Below are 15779 nucleotides of genomic sequence, written 5' to 3'. Positions count from 1 at the left end.
GGCCGGCTCAAACTCAATCTTCTGCAGCAGGACCTTCTTGGCGGAAGACGCCAGCAGTTTGTTCAGGTCGCCTTCATCGCCCGAGTCTTTTCGCCCTGGCTTTAGGGCTTCCTTGAGCTTGTCAACTATGGGCATGGTGCATCACTGAAACAGAGGGGAGGGGATGGGAGGGTGGTGGGAAGAGACACAGTCAGCTGCAGATTAAAAAATATATAAATCTGATAAAGACTAATGTTTAGAGCTTAGAGGAAATAGTCCAAGAGTTAGGGTTACCGAAATATAAGTCATTTTGGACATTCCACCATTCCATTTTTAGAAAACTCAATTACAAGGAAAACTGACGTAAGTGAAGTGCCTGAAAGCTAAATGTACTGTAGGGCTTTGGCAGCTGTCCCAATACTTACATAATGAGGCAGCTAACATGCAGACAGCTCACCTGTGAGTCTATGGTCAGGTATGTGAAAGCTGTTTCAAGCCACAGACATGCATTTACATAATCAATGTAGATTCTCATCTAAACAACGACACAACATTCATAGTTTTCTAGAAGAACGCTCACTCAAAATTACTCTAAAGAAATCATTTAACGACAAAAACAACACGACAAATTCACCACCACCCAAGGCTATGTGAAGACGGGAAAGCCAAAGAGAAAGCCATCTGTGAGAAAATAGGCAAACGGGCCTGGCCCTTCTGTCATTTGAGAGGAGACTCTCATCAGACTGGTCATTTCCTGTACTTGGTAGCGTGCAGGCAGCTGGCGGGCTTTATGCCTTTATGGGAAGAGATGACTACTCCTAGTGGTGGGCGACACCGCCTGGTGATTGCACCGTGATAAGATTCAGACGACAATTTGGCTGATACATGAAATACTATGAAGAATTTCTGAAGTAAAAATGATACTTGAGGCAAATATTATTATGAAATTGCACCAGAGATGCTCTTAATTACTGAAGAAGAAAACACTCATTAAAAGCACATGCACTAACGGAATAAACCTACAGTTCCGCTAAGAAACAAGGACAACTAATCAAGCACAGCATGTCAACAGAACTGATTGTTTTTAAATGCTTAATATGAACCACATATTATATATAAATACACACACACACACACACAAAAACAGACATCCTATAAATGGTATAATCCTACACCTTTATTTTATGTGTGGAAACATGAATATGCAATTAGTCTGTACATACACCTCTGCCACTCGCCTGTTTATTTTACTCGTACCATGTCTAACAAATAAACACAACCCAGAAATTAATATACCATCTATACCATTAATATACATCTCCATTTTTTTTACTATTTTACTACATCATTTGATCACAGCAGCTGTTCTTCACATTTTGTGAAAACTTCATGACGAATCGACTAATAGAAACGCTCCATAATTACTCTGAATAAAATCTTTTAACACCGTCGTCCACAGAAAGTTGAAGGGTTTTCTGCTTCTCCTTTAAAGTTACTGTTTTTGGAGATACATGTTTTCACTGGACATTAGACTCGACAATGTCTGATGTCTGAAACCTAACCCATGGCCTGAATATGTCCTAAAAAGGTACACAGTACCACAGACAGCTTTGTGTACACTCATATTTATTGTAAAATCTGTTTTAGTCACGTTTCAAAAAGGCTTTAGCTGTTCTATAACCATGGCTTGAGAGCATCTCTGCTGTATACATCATTACAAAGCATTTTAGATTAGCTTCAATCCGCCCCCCACCATATGAGCGCACTTGAGACAGAAGTCCTTAGGGGACAGAAGGGGCAAGCTGTGCTAGAAAGCGCAGAGAGCAGCGTTACTCATCAGCAGTGGTGCTGACGCGCACAAGGAGCTGAGCAGCAAGGGGCTGCACATGCATCCAAACCCACAAGGGCAGCATAACCTTCATGTGCCGTCATTGGCGTGTTTAATCAGCACACAGCTGAACTCGGTGATGCAAAGATTGCGTCCAAACAAAAGGATGTTTATTCAATTTGGTGATGTTTATATGCAATATCTGCTTCAGAAGAAGAGACAAGAAATATTACAACAGTAGGGAAGAAACATATTCAAGGACTTCTGTTGTGATGCAAGCGTTGACCTTGCCTTCCACTGGCCACACAGGACATTTAGTGATTTCAGAAAGACTTCTTAATGTCCTGCTGATATATAACAATCATGATAATATTCAGAGATATATATGCATGTGTTTTTTGCATGAAAATACCAGCTGGCTTTAACTTCGTGTAAATATAAATAGTTGTTTATTTCAGCTCAAAGATAAATATAATAGCATTATTTTCACTGTTATGTACTGTATCAGTCCCTTCCCGTCAAATGTCATTTTGTTGCGCTTATAAATGAAAATAAATTTCTCTCCACATAGGACACTTTTTACTTATTTATGTTATTGTCATTAAAAAATTTTGTATGTTTAGAGTTTATGTAAATAAACACTGTGCACTATAATAAAGACCATTATTGTGTAAACTGGCAGAATACTACTCACTTAAACAGTTCATGTAGTTTATTCAGTGATTTTTAAATGTGAAAGCTGTGTTTGACCATGTTAAGACGGCAGCACTGTTTTCTCCTACGCAATAATACTCATTACGTACAAAATAAACACTGAATTCCATTACAGTGATCCAGTGAATTAGCGTAGTTACCCCAGGTTTCGGCCACTTGTAATTACAATATTAGAAATCTTAGCTAACTGGAAATAAATATAAGTACTTTACTCCCTCAAATCAACATTTTTCAGGAGTCAAATATGTGTAGATCAATGTCCAAGACTTGCTTGACTTTGAAAGAAAATATGTTTTTAGATAAAAGTAGGTGCCAATACTGCTAATATTACTAGCGCCAAAAGTAGGTGCCAATACTGCTAATATTACTAGCGCCAAAAGTAGGTGCCAATACTGCTAATATTACTAGCGCCCCCTAACTTCGGCCACCTCCCCCGCTTGTGACAGTCAAACGAGACGGTTGCTACCACATTCAGTTGTTTTGAGAGGTTCACAATGAGATTACGTTTGTCCTGTGTTAGTGTCCCTACTCTACATGTAAGGATTAAAATGGCGGTAGATTTTCCCCTCAGAGAAAAGGAAGCTAACCGCTAAGCTAACTTTTACACTGAGGGAAAAATCTGTCGCGAAATGGAAATGTGTTGTGTTATACATGCAGTTTTGCACACAGAGTTACAACACTGTTAGAGATACTTAAATATCATTTAGATATGTGATTTCTTGCAAGACTGATGTTTAAATTCACTGCTTGAACTTATGTTTTATTGTTTTACCCACTGAGATTGGCGAAGAGAGAGAGCGGAATTGCACCATATACGGCCGGAAATAGGGGACAGCTGGAGTTAGGGGAAAGACTGATACTTATATATATATATATATATATAAAAAGAAAGGAAAAAAACAAAACAAAAAAAAAACCTAGAGTTCAGAGAGACAGGGTTTCTTACATCATAAACCTAAGGAACCAATTCCTTCCAGGGCAAGGCTTCAAGCTGCAGGCAAGTGGCATGGACCAACTGCAAATGTATAGTGTATAGATCCACACATAAATACTACTAATGATAAATAATACTAAATGAAGGTGTGGAGATTTGCATCTCTGACAAACATAACAATTTCCAAGGCAAAAGCCTCACGAATGCCTTATTTTGAAAGATATTAGTTTCAATGGATTTAATTGATGACACTAGAGGGACAAAAAAATCTAATACAGAGGAAGAGAGAAGCAGGGAAGCCCTGAACTGGCATGAGACCAGCTGTTTGTATGATGTTGGGAGTAATACTGAACCGATTCCTTGAAGTAATCCGAGTCATCAAATCGAGCGACGGATACACACCCAGCACGTGAGGAGTGAAGACTACAATTGAGTAAAATCAAACACAATACACGTTCATTCACGGCTTAATTGTGAATTCATGTTGCGTCATTTTAAGGCAAAAACTGTTCAAGGATTCTTGACCCCATTACATGTATTTGCCGATAATAAATATTACGTAAAAATGCTATAATGTTTGCACGGGTCCCTGCGTGCATGGAGCGCCTAGGCCTCATCCAGACGACGGTAAACGATGTGTAGAGAGACGGTGTAATCGATTCGATTCCTTATGAATCGTCAACCGCTTTAAAGAAAGACTCGGCTCCTCGCTGCTGCACTGAGAGCCACGTGCCATAGTCACGCAGAGCTCGCGGCCGAACGGCGACGAAACATTAACCCCTGAGAAGGCAAAGTGTGACCGATTCACTCAGACTAATCATGTATTCATTCATTGTCTGATTTACAGAGATATAAACTCGATATTCTCTTCGTGTGTCTGTGGGGAGATGTCATAGAAACACAACAGACTGGCGGCCTTAACTCGAGTCTCCAGTCAGAGAGACACTGAACTTTAACGGGAAATTGAAACGACAGTAGAGCCAGGTGTGTACTCAGAACACGAAGAGCTAGGTTTTGACAAGGGCCGTACGTTTTATGACCACGCGTGTGAGGAAATCTGGGTCCTGGGAAACGTTCATCATCTTCGGCTTCAGTACAGTGCGAGCAACACAAACGAGCCAGGTCTGGACACAGAAACCTGGAATAAACACTCAGTCCTGGCATTAAACTGGATTTCTGTCAATTAGCTGTATGATAAGCTTTAGAATTAATGTCAAATTAATTGCGAACATAAGACCAACAAAACACGACTAGCGGTTAGCTGCTGGCTAACCAGTGCAGATTAGCCGTTAGCATAGCACTGTAGTTATCTATATTTTCTAAATTCCTTGAGTTTTAAAAGCCAAAGTTGGCCAGCAGCAAAACACAACCAGTTAATTTAATATATAACTTTTAAAAATAAGTCTCAAAACGAGCCATTCGAGTAAATAAACGGAAAACAAACAAAAAAAAAGTGCTAGGCGCATTGCTGGTTAGCCGCTAACACATTAACGAAGGCTTGTTTTCCAAAGCGTGGATGTAGCATTAACCAGAGACGAGAAATGATATAAAGCCAACTGAACTGGAGGTCGAGACAACGGGCACTAAATACAAGAAACAGCGGACCTTACAGCTACGGCTGACACCAGTCTAAAACAACACAAAACACGAGGTTTAAGTTCGCTCCTTTCAGGATTTATCCATTCCACCTTAAATGGTGCTAGTGTTAACGTTAGCGTTGCATTCCGGACTCCTAGGGGCTATAAGTTTAGGACACCGTTTCACATGTGATTTCATACACAGGCTGATTTTAATTTCTTATTCCACCGCTTTTGGTTCGAATTTTACTTTCCACCTTAAATGGCGCAGGGGCTTCGTGGAACTGCTGCAGCTTTTAAGGTGGAACGGCGCGCTGCGAAAAGAAACTGGACAAAAAGAACACATTCAGTTTCGTCTGAAAGAACAGTTGGGCCTTCGAGCTGCCACACGTTCAGAGACATAGCCCCGCGGGTCTGAAATCTGTTATTGTTTGTGATTTTATTCCCCGTGTCTCTGACTGTGTGGATGTCCAGTGGCCTGCGGACTCCTGAGTCTCCACAACATCATCATTACCCTCTTCACAAGGGAAACAAACCCGCTTCTGACTCGCTTTACTATACGAAAATATTAAGAAGCAATCAGAGGCACCGTTTTTAAACTTACCCATCAGAGAACTACTGAGAGCAGGCTAGTCTGTTTCACTGAGAAGAGCCTCGACGGCGGAGTCCTTCATTTTGTTGCGCTCTCTGCCCCATGCTGCATTATCAGAGGGAGGTCAACTCCGTGACGAACAGGACGCGGCAGCCAATCAGCTGCGAGGGAAGGACTGACGTCGCGCTCCATTCATACATTCAGTGTCCAATCAGAGGGCGGGACGCAGACGCCTGTAACATAACTGCTTTGATCACGTTTTATTGTTTACTATTTATCTAAGGACATGATGTGCAGCATTGGATTCTATGCTACAATGCATTATGGGTTTACTACTCTATATAATTATAGCCGTGTTTGTATAAGAATAGTGGGTGCTTCACTCACTGGGAGAGTGTTTAATGATAATGTTATTAATATTGCAGATATATATAATGCTGGTAAATCTCTGTTTATATTTTAATCTTCAAATATTTATTTTTCAGCTGTGGGTTTGAATCAATGACCAGTTTCTTGTGACACATAATACAGAAGATTGGACATGTTTATTAAGTATCACTGATATCAAAACTTGTTATACAGTATTGAAGACCCCAGGTAATTACTTTTCTTTACTACCATTTTCTTTTCCTTTATTATTGAATATACAGCTGTTACACCATTTTGATTATTACAGGATTATGAAAGGCATGCACAGGTTAGTTCTCATTAAGTCTTCCCAAGTGGTTCCAGCACCGGAAATCTAACACAATTTTTTTTTTCGCTTGCAGCATTTAATAGGAAAAAAAAACACAGACAATCAAATAAAGTACAAAAACATGGAAATAAAAAATATACCATGATATACAAAATGACTTAGACATAGCCCTCAAGATAATATCAATTATATTACTGAAGTTTGAAGGACTGGAATACTGGAATCTACATATGACATCGCTCCATGTCTGGTTCAGCCCTCTTTCAGCAAAGGATTACACAATTAAACTAAATGAAAGAAAGCTATTTTATTTTTAAATGACAACACACCAGAATGGAATGTTTTTTTTTCATAAATTAAAAACGACTGTATATATTACAACAAACATAAATTAGGATATAACAAGATGCCATTTATTTGTGCACAGTCTATTATGCATGTTACTTTTGTGCACCCAGAAATCCAAAACGACAGGAATTGGATTTTGACTAATTTTAATCTCAACCGAAATTTTCATAAAGCTACTTTAAAAAAAAAAAAAAAAAACCAAAAAACAAAGCAAATATTAGCTAAATTCCAAAAGTCTTTCCACATTTCAATTTATTTTTTTGATTCTGCACAAACCATGTACAGATAATGTCCTTTGTTTGCTATCCATGTCCCAAAATAATAAAAGTGGTAATAACTTTAAAGCCATATCTAGGTGCTAATGGGGACTCAAAGTGCTTGAGAAGGTCAGAGAACCTCACCTCTGCCGTACTCTTTCATCTTTTTATACTTGAACCAAACTATGGAATACAGTGCTAAATACAGCTGAATAATGGTGCGTATAGTTTGAGGGTCCATAGCAGTGTTTGGAGGACTTTCTAAGGGGTGCTCTGAAGTCAGACGCCTTCGGTTTTATGGATCTTCGATATCCATGAAATCATGCTTTGGTGCAGCTGACCCACGGTACCAAGCGCAAGAGTTATCATTCCTCTTGATGCAAAAGAAGTGCTGGGCCTGAGGACCCTGTACGCTGCTTTCCGTAATCCAGTCAGTCCACAGACATTCTGCAGGGTCTTGGACTGAACAGGGGACAGAGGGGCAGCGAACGATCTGGGTGAATAAACAGAAGAGAGAACATATGAATGATTCTGGCTCAGTCTGGAGCTGTAACTTGGATGGAGGTGTGATACAACACTCCTGTACATACCCGGCACCCACAGCCCATGTCGTAACGGGTTTCAAAGCCCTTTTTCTGAGCGGTAGTCAAAGAAGTCCATGGTTTAATGAAGTCACACATTATCACGTCCACTGTGCCATCGGACTTCAGTTTTCCTGAGAGGAGAAGGCAAGCAAATGAGGGAAATTATGGCACGGCTATTACTTGTGGGTAACTAACGAATAAGGATGTATAGCTTAGCTGTTATCATACCAGTGATCAAGTATTCCTTCCCGTTACTCTCAAGAGACACCCCACACATAGCAGAAATATGGGGAGTGAAGATGGCAGTAATCTCTTGGTCAGGTCCCTTGAACATCTAAAAGATACATATTTTCAAATTTAAAAACAGAATGTAATATAGCCATACACACTTTATTAATACAAGACAAAACTGGTGGTGAGGGAACTGGGCGTGTAACCAGAGGGTTGCCGGTTTGATCCCCAGCGCCGGCAGGTCACCTAACCCCCAACTGCTCCCTGGGCGTGTGTGCTCACTGCCCCCTAGTGTTCACTAGTGTGTGTGTAAATGTGTGTTTCACTGCACGGATTGGGTTTAATGCAGAGAACAAATTCCTGTGTGTGCGAGCACTGTGGCCAATAAAGTGCTTCTGATTCTAAGAATCGGGATATGTTTTAAATCTAAGGCCGTGAAAATGATTTAAAAACAACGTACCTTTATCTGCTTAACATCATACTGAATCTTCTTGATGGCATTGCCATAGCTGTCATTGCCACTGACCAGTACTTGCTGGCCAACCACTTTAGCTCTGATAACTGGAAAAAAAAAAGGAATGAAAAATCAGAATGAGAATACCAAAAAAAAAATGTTCTAACACTGAGAAAATGTCTTGGCCCCGATTTCTAAGTGAATTTCCATTTCTTAACATTGGCATCTTCCAGTCTGCTGAGGAGCAGCATACTCTGCAGGTGCTGAATCTGTGCATATATGGAAAAACATGAGTGTTTGATTAGCGGTGAAGCAGAGGGAGGAATGTGCTGTGTCTGGTGCAAAGATCTCAGCCGTATACTCAGGAAGTCTCTCAGCAGTCTCACAACAGCAGGCTGTTTGCCCCCTACCACTCACATAGGCTCTTAGATCTCTAGCCCATCCCTCCCAGGAGAGCTGTTGATACAAACATGCCAGTCACTCCCTGTAGCCTTTTCGTGTCCAGCCTTGTATTCTACAATCTCATTCATAAGATCAGAGTCTGGCTAAAGATGAGAAAAATTCGTGTTTTGCTTTTCCCTTTTTCTCCAAACGAAGAGGGGGAATACCAGGCAAAAACAGACACATTAGCGTCTCTGTAGCTTTTGGATTAACCCATAAATATAGACACAAATGATTAAGAGTTCCAATAAAATTCAATGTTGTCCCTCAACAGTTTAATCACATTCTATTATTCCACAAATCTCCGTGGCCTTCAGTGCCCTCTCTGTTCTTCTATGACACTTCTCCACATGCGTCCAAGTGATTTCTCCTATCCGAGGTCCCAAGCACAGAGCGGCTTTTTGTCTGGGCCACACACACACACACACAGGGTGCCAGCTTCACCCACAGGAGCCCAGGTTTCGAAACTCAAGCACAGCATTCTCATCAGTGACTAAACCAACACAGGGCTGCAATGTTTTATCCCAGTTCAATCTCAGCCTCTCTTTTCCACTCTTTCATTCCATTCAGAGGTGGAGGAGCGGAGCACAGTGTGTGTGCTGTTTTCAGCCCCAGGTGAGGGGGAGGATGGGGACTGGAAGCTAGCAGCTCTCTGGATTCTTCAGTTACGAGGGGGATCGGCCTTAGACAGGCTTCCCTGCACATACAGAGGCCGTGTTTCACGATAATCAAATTCAGGGATATTTGGCTGGTCTGTTTGTATATGTTATGTTTAGCTCAGCACATGGAAGCTTAGGAGTGTGCTTTGCCCGGTTTCTACTCACTGCAAACTAGGTACAAGCTCCAACTGTTCTAAATCATCTCATTCTCTCTTTTTAAAAAGGGGCATGACGTTCAGAGCCAAATGATACAGAGGAAACGGCACCTATAAAAGATCCTCCAGTAAATACTAATAACTTCGGTTATTGACTTTTTATTTGAGCATCATTAACATGTTTTTCACCCTCTAACCTAGGAAGTAAAATGCCTTACCAACAAAGGAAACCAGTGGCACCGATCAGATGACGGAGCGTCCTCTTTTTAACAAAAAAAAAAGCACAGTCACAGTGACTAAAGCAGACAGAGCGGAGGTGGGCAGAAGAAGGGTGCGTGTGGTAGACCCCTTTAACAAATCCCATATCCCTACATGGCATTAGAACAGTCACAGGGAAACCACATAATGTGGCATGGCCAGACGTTTGGGTGGAGGACCAGTGAAATGTAGAAATGCTTTTTCATCTCTGGGTCTGTAATAAGCTGAAGGTCTGGCAAGAGACAATGACAAGTGACTTTCCATGGACACAATTTTGAAAACAATAAGAAATGCAATGACCAGGCAATGCAGTGTCACTGCGGGGTCACCAAGTGTCATGCCCGTACGCCTCCGCTTTCACTGTGTGCAGTCAAAGCCCTTCACTCAATTATCTGAAATTCCAGTCGATAAACTGCGTGACATCTTGCTCAAAACAGAATGAGAACGAGGACTGGACGTGTGACCGGAAGGTTACTGGTTCCATCCCCAGAGTCGGCAGGTCATGACTGAAGTGCCTTTGAAGAAGGCACCTATCCCTCAACTGCTCCCTGTGCGCAGTGGCTAGGGCTGCCCACCGCTACCGGCATGTGTGCTCACCTGCCCCCTAGTGTTCAGTAGTGTGTGTAAATGTGTGTTTCACTGCACGGATTGGGTTTAATGCGGAGAACAAATTATTAAACAATTAATAACTCACTCCATGAGAGGGAGGTAGCACGTTTTATATCTGTCTGTCTATCTATCTATCTATCTATCTATCTATCTATCTGTCTGTCTGTCTTTCTGTCTGTCTTTCTATCTGTCTCTCTATCTATCTGTCTGTCTGTCTGTCTATCTGTCTATCTATCTATCTATCTGTCTGTCTGTCTGTCTGTCTATCTGTCTCTCTATCTATCTGTCTGTCTGTCTTTCTGTCTGTCTATCTGTCTGTCTGTCTTTCTGTCTGTCTATCTGTCTATCTATCTATCTGTCTGTCTGTCTGTCTATCTATCTATCTATCTGTCTGTCTGTCTATCTGTCTATCTATCTGTCTTTCTGTCTGTCTGTCTGTCTGTCTATCTATCTATCTATCTATCTATCTGTCTGTCTTTCTGTCTGTCTGTCTGTCTGTCTATCTGTCTCTCTATCTATCTGTCTGTCTGTCTGTCTATCTATCTATCTATCTGTCTATCTGTCTGTCTGTCTGTCTGTCTGTCTATCTATCTGTCTGTCTGTCTGTCTGTCTATCTGTCTGTCTGTCTGTCTGTCTGTCTGTCTGTCTGTCTGTCTATCTATCTATCTATCTATCTATCTATCTGTCTGTCTCTCTGTCTGTTTGTCTGTCTCTCTATCTGTCTGTCTCTCTGTCTGTCTGTCTGTCAGGGACAATGCACATTAATCAACACTTCAGTTTCTACATGTCCCAGAATTAGTTAATAAGCTCTTTTTCATCTGTAGTCAGGTGTTTACAAACTAAAAGTCTACGTCATCTGCTCAGTAAACCCTTTTTAAAACACTATAATAAACAATAATATTATAAATATATGATCGCAAGCCTGGTTTTGCTTTAAGCTGATTCTTAAGTTTACATTTTAAAAGCTTGATAATTGGTGCTTTCTCTTAATTGAGTGGGTAAACTATTCCATTAATGAGATGCTGACATTGAAATATATATTGATTCATGTACGCTGACTTCTTTAAGCGCAAGATTATTTATATTTAATTTAAAAACATAGAATAGAAACTATAGAATGCAATTTGGTGTGTGTGTGTGTGTGTGTGTTGTGTTAAATATTGGTAACAAATATATATAATATTATAATATAGGTAACAAAAGTCATACTCTAAATTATCTACCAGTTGTTCACATTAAAAAATGTTCTCAAAAACAAAGTATAGTTAGATACAAGATTAAAGTAGCGCTCCGCCCTGTGTCTGTTTTGCTTCATTAAACCCATCTAATGCTTTAGAGGCTCAGTTTTCTTCTCAGTGCCAACAGCACAATTAAAGGAACACTAGGTAAGATTTGGGTTTTTTGATCCTGGGGCTCCCCCTAGTGTAATTCATTTTACAGCACTGTACTGACATCAATAAACGAGGGAGGCTTTTTCCTACCCTCCTCCAAAACTTACATAGTGCCGTTTCTGCAGTACTGAGCCCAGAGTAGCAACGACCGATGCTCTATTCTCCCTGTTAGAGACCAGAGAATCACCACTAAGATATTGAAACTGTAATTTTAAGGTAGAAACACTACGTAGTGTCCCTTTAACTAAGGCAAGGTCAGAGCAGATGAAAACACAATGTTCTGATGAACACTGAGATGTCTGATGTTTATCTGAACCAGAGTGAGATTGTTTGGAGGTCTTTTTCAAAACAAGTGCCCAAATCTGATCCCCAGGCTTTACACCTAAAACCAAACAACTACAAGACGCTGAATACTGTGTTTACCTCAGACCTTTAGAACCTACTGTTTTGCTTTCTGATGGGAATGAGTTCAATGACCACTTCTTTCTTGCCTTAGAAATGTTAAAGATCAACAACTAACGAGTGCAGAACTGGTTCCATCTAAAACTACATGGTGATATCCCACAAACAAACACAAAACACCAGTAAAAACATGTCAGATTTCTTTGATTGTTTCAGCAGACCTCTGTGAACAAAAATAACCCGAACCCTGGCCACATTTAGACGTTGTATAAACAGACAGTCTTTGAAAGCTGGTGTGAAGGTCATCGTTACAGATGTGAGCAGCAGGTCTGGACAGATGTGTGAAGAAATACGCATTTTACACGTGCACAGAGCACCTGAAGAGGCAGCTTTCACCCCCTTTTTCAGACTCTCAGCCCTCTCTCAGCCAGACGGATCTGGTCTGGACCAGGCGGAAGATGGCTCACACTGGTCATAGCAAGCAGCTGAGGATCTGCAAGGACCCCCCCCCCCCTCCCCTCAAAAAAAAAATGCTGTGAAAGTGAAAAGTGCGGATGGGAAAGAGCTTACCGACGTCTGCGTTGCAGTAAGCCTGCTGAGGATGAAGAGGAGAGCAGCTGCAGGCGTCCGCCACATCGCCCAGCCTCCAGAGCAGAAACACCAACAACGGAGCGGAAAAAGTGCCCGGCCTCGACATCTCCGACTAACTGCGTCTGAACTGAACTGAAAACTGAGGGATAGACGGTAGAGTTAAAGATAGGTGGCTAACGCAGGGCTCTACGGGTCGACGAGGGAGTCAGAAGTAACTTTGTAGACTCTGGAAACTGGAGCTGAACCGGTGTCTAAACTCCGCTGAACAGCTGCATTTTATGCGCAGTTAAAGCAGCCGAGCTCCGCCCCTCTGGGGTAATATTTACACACTGACCACTCGCCCTACCTCTAGGTTTCCGGACGGAGGCGGGCGCAGTCAATGGCACGCCTAAATATTTGCGGGAAGCGGTTGAGCAAAACATGAGAACTTTTATAAACCTGTGTTAACCAGTGGATGTTCTGTGTGTAGGGTTGCTGTTAATTATACACTCTCGTGTATGACAGTGCAGCTGCTTCACATCTGTAATTACTAATTCCCCAGTCTGGGTGTGTTTTACAAACTGTCCCTTTGTTCCGTATGAAGTAAACACAACTAATGATACAAGTGCCGTGGGACGTTTAGAAATGATGTGGGCTTTAGCTCCGACATTTTCAGCATATCCATCTGGCCCACATCCTGTTACTGTAGAAGAGGGTGATTCATTCATTCATTCGTTCATTCATTGCTTGTAGTTTGGAGTCGTGGGGCACAAGGTATGAACACACCTTGGAGGGGGCGTCAGTGCTTCACAGGGCGACACACACTCACACACTGTGGAGCAGCCAATCCATCTACCACCCACAGGCCGAGCCAAGGAGAGATGGTCTTGAGAGATGTGCTTGGAGCCCCACTACACTTTGCTCCTGGGAGCCTCTAACCAGTGTTTACAGAGGTGGAGCGAGTGAAGTTTAAGGTGTAGTTCTTATAAGGTGTGCTTTTTATAAAATTCAGATGATGTTTCCTCACTCGAGTTACAAATGAGTTTCTGTGATAGTTCAAACAGTGGATGAAAACTTACAGACAAGTTACACTTCAGCCACACGCCAGTCCACCTTAAAAGACACTTAGCGTCAGATTGTAAACAACCAGCGAGGACTGCACTTAGCCACAATCATAGATGTTCCCTTTACAAAACAAGGCAGCAGTGCCAAGAAGTGTAGGGGCCGCAGCCCGTCACAGTTCAGCACGGTTTTGAACTGTGGAGAGAGGTCAGAGGGCCCGAGAACGGCGCTTCTAGGGAGGAGTTCAACTCTCGTCTAAATATTTTCAAGTACTCCTCAGTTAAACGAAGGGCATTGTTTAATGAGTTGGATCAAGTGTACAGAAGCAAAGACAGTGGGTCCCTAGGAATGCAAAAAATGTGACCAAGCCCATCTAATCTGTATGTATCTGTATGCCAGAGAGAAGTGCAAAAGAATGTGCACAAGGGAGGACGAGATGAAGCGTATACAGATGATTAATGGGTGAATGACTGAATGAATGAGTAAGGATAATTCTTAGTAAAAGAATATATCATCACTTTCCAAAGAAAAACAAGTATCTCCGTGTTTGTGGATGTTTACCATAATTAATCATATCTTATACATGATGCTCAGATGATTTTTTTAAATTACTCCTGTCATAGGGCAATTTATTCTGATATAATCTGCCAAATTTAATATTTTCTGAAATTTTCAAGCCCCTTAAAGTAGGAAAATGATGTTTTACAGTGGAATGTTTGTAGAATGTAGAGCGTGATATGGAATGAAACGTTGGTCCTCTTTATGACCTTCTGAGTTTACGACCTCGTCACCTTCATCACCTTTAAGGTCACCGAGAATTGAACTGTGGAACCAGGGGATTGAGAAACATCCTGTGTTTTGTGCGTGAATGTGTGTTTGTTTGCTGCCAGTTGGATATATATCTTTGCAAAGTTGTGTCATATTTTACAATTTCGACTCTAATATTTAGACGTGCTGACAATTTCAATACCGTTTAATAAAACTTTGTCCACTTGACATTGCCTTGACTTGACTAGAGCAAACATAAGAGCTGTTACATTAGTATCTTGGTGGGGTTCGGTAATGAGTGAAGTTTGGACTAAAACCGCAGAACTTGCCCAGACACCTGACACATTTTTCTTTTTCATTTATAAGCCTCTCTTATGTTTTTGTAATAAATTACTAAATTTACTTTAACAAAACAATCATTTTCAAGTTGGTGTATATACTCACATATGTATTTATTTAGTCCCATTGAGAACAGTAATCTCTTTTATATGGGAGATTTACAACAAATAATACACACAAAAACATATTCAGATAAAGGTTTATGTCTGAACTAAGTATTTCTATAAAGTAGTGGTAGTAACGTATTCATACTGTTGAACATGACGCTTGTACAAATTCATTACTGTGCTAAGTCTGCACAAATATAAACAACATAAAGAAATACATCACACTTAATGTCAAACCTTATATTTTAAGGTGGTTCAGAAATGTTCAGCTGTTTCTGGTTCTCTCCTTTTAGTTGAATCTGTCATAGTCAGATCTGCTGGAGTCATTAGCCACACTCTGGAAATGTTCACACTCTCAGTTTTACTTACACAAGAGCAGAGGAAAATTAATTCCATACCTCTATCTTTTTCAGAGTAAATGACAGCCCACCTGTCGCTGGACTGTCTGTGAGGAGTGTGGTGTGTTCTCTCTGTGTCTGTGTGGGTTTCCTCCGGGTGACTGTCTGTGAGGAGTGTGGTGTGTTCTCTCTGTGTCTGTGTGGGTTTCCTCCGGGTGACTGTCTGTGAGGAGTGTGGTGTGTTCTCTCTGTGTCTGTGTGGGTTTCCTCCGCGTGACTGTCTGTGAGGAGTGTGGTGTGTTCTCTCTGTGTCTGTGTGGGTTTCCTCCGGGTGACTGTCTGTGAGGAGTGTGGTGTGTTCTCTCTGTGTCTGTGTGGGTTTCCTCCAGGTGACTGTCTGTGAGGAGTGTGGTGTGTTCTCTCTGTGTCTGTGTGGGTTTCCTCCGGGTGACTGTCTGTGAGGAGTGTGGTGTGTTCTCTCTGT

General features: G+C 41.4%; 2 protein-coding genes across 3 annotated transcripts in view; both read right to left on the bottom strand.

Annotated features, from left to right (window-relative positions):
• Window positions 1-5947, bottom strand: part of usp36 (ubiquitin specific peptidase 36) — a 23724-nt gene extending 17777 nt beyond the window's left edge. Inside the window, exons 1-2 of one of the 2 annotated variants that reach the window (XM_066641566.1) lie at window positions 5637-5947; window positions 1-144 (exon numbers count right to left, since the gene is read on the bottom strand). The exon at window positions 1-144 is cut by the window's left edge and continues 118 nt beyond it. In XM_066641566.1, coding sequence (XP_066497663.1) covers window positions 1-135 — 135 coding nt within the window. In that variant the 5' untranslated portion in view covers window positions 136-144; window positions 5637-5947. Of the gene's footprint in view, window positions 145-4485; window positions 4573-5636 lie in introns of those variants that run through there. The other variant, XM_066641567.1, reaches the window with a different exon arrangement.
• A 191-nt stretch (window positions 5948-6138) lies between these two features.
• Window positions 6139-13001, bottom strand: timp2b (TIMP metallopeptidase inhibitor 2b). The gene is made up of 5 exons (XM_066641568.1): window positions 12682-13001; window positions 8202-8302; window positions 7739-7844; window positions 7517-7641; window positions 6139-7419 (listed from the first exon to the last, which is right to left on the bottom strand). The coding sequence occupies exons 1-5, from the start codon at window positions 12806-12808 to the stop codon at window positions 7222-7224; spliced, it is 657 nt and encodes a 218-aa protein (XP_066497665.1). The 5' UTR covers window positions 12809-13001; the 3' UTR covers window positions 6139-7221.
• Window positions 13002-15779: the final 2778 nt, after the last annotated feature.

The sequence above is a fragment of the Hoplias malabaricus genome, chromosome 13, assembly GCF_029633855.1.
Source record: "Hoplias malabaricus isolate fHopMal1 chromosome 13, fHopMal1.hap1, whole genome shotgun sequence".
NCBI lineage: Eukaryota > Metazoa > Chordata > Actinopteri > Characiformes > Erythrinidae > Hoplias > Hoplias malabaricus.
This window is presented reverse-complemented; position numbering and strand designations above follow the sequence as displayed.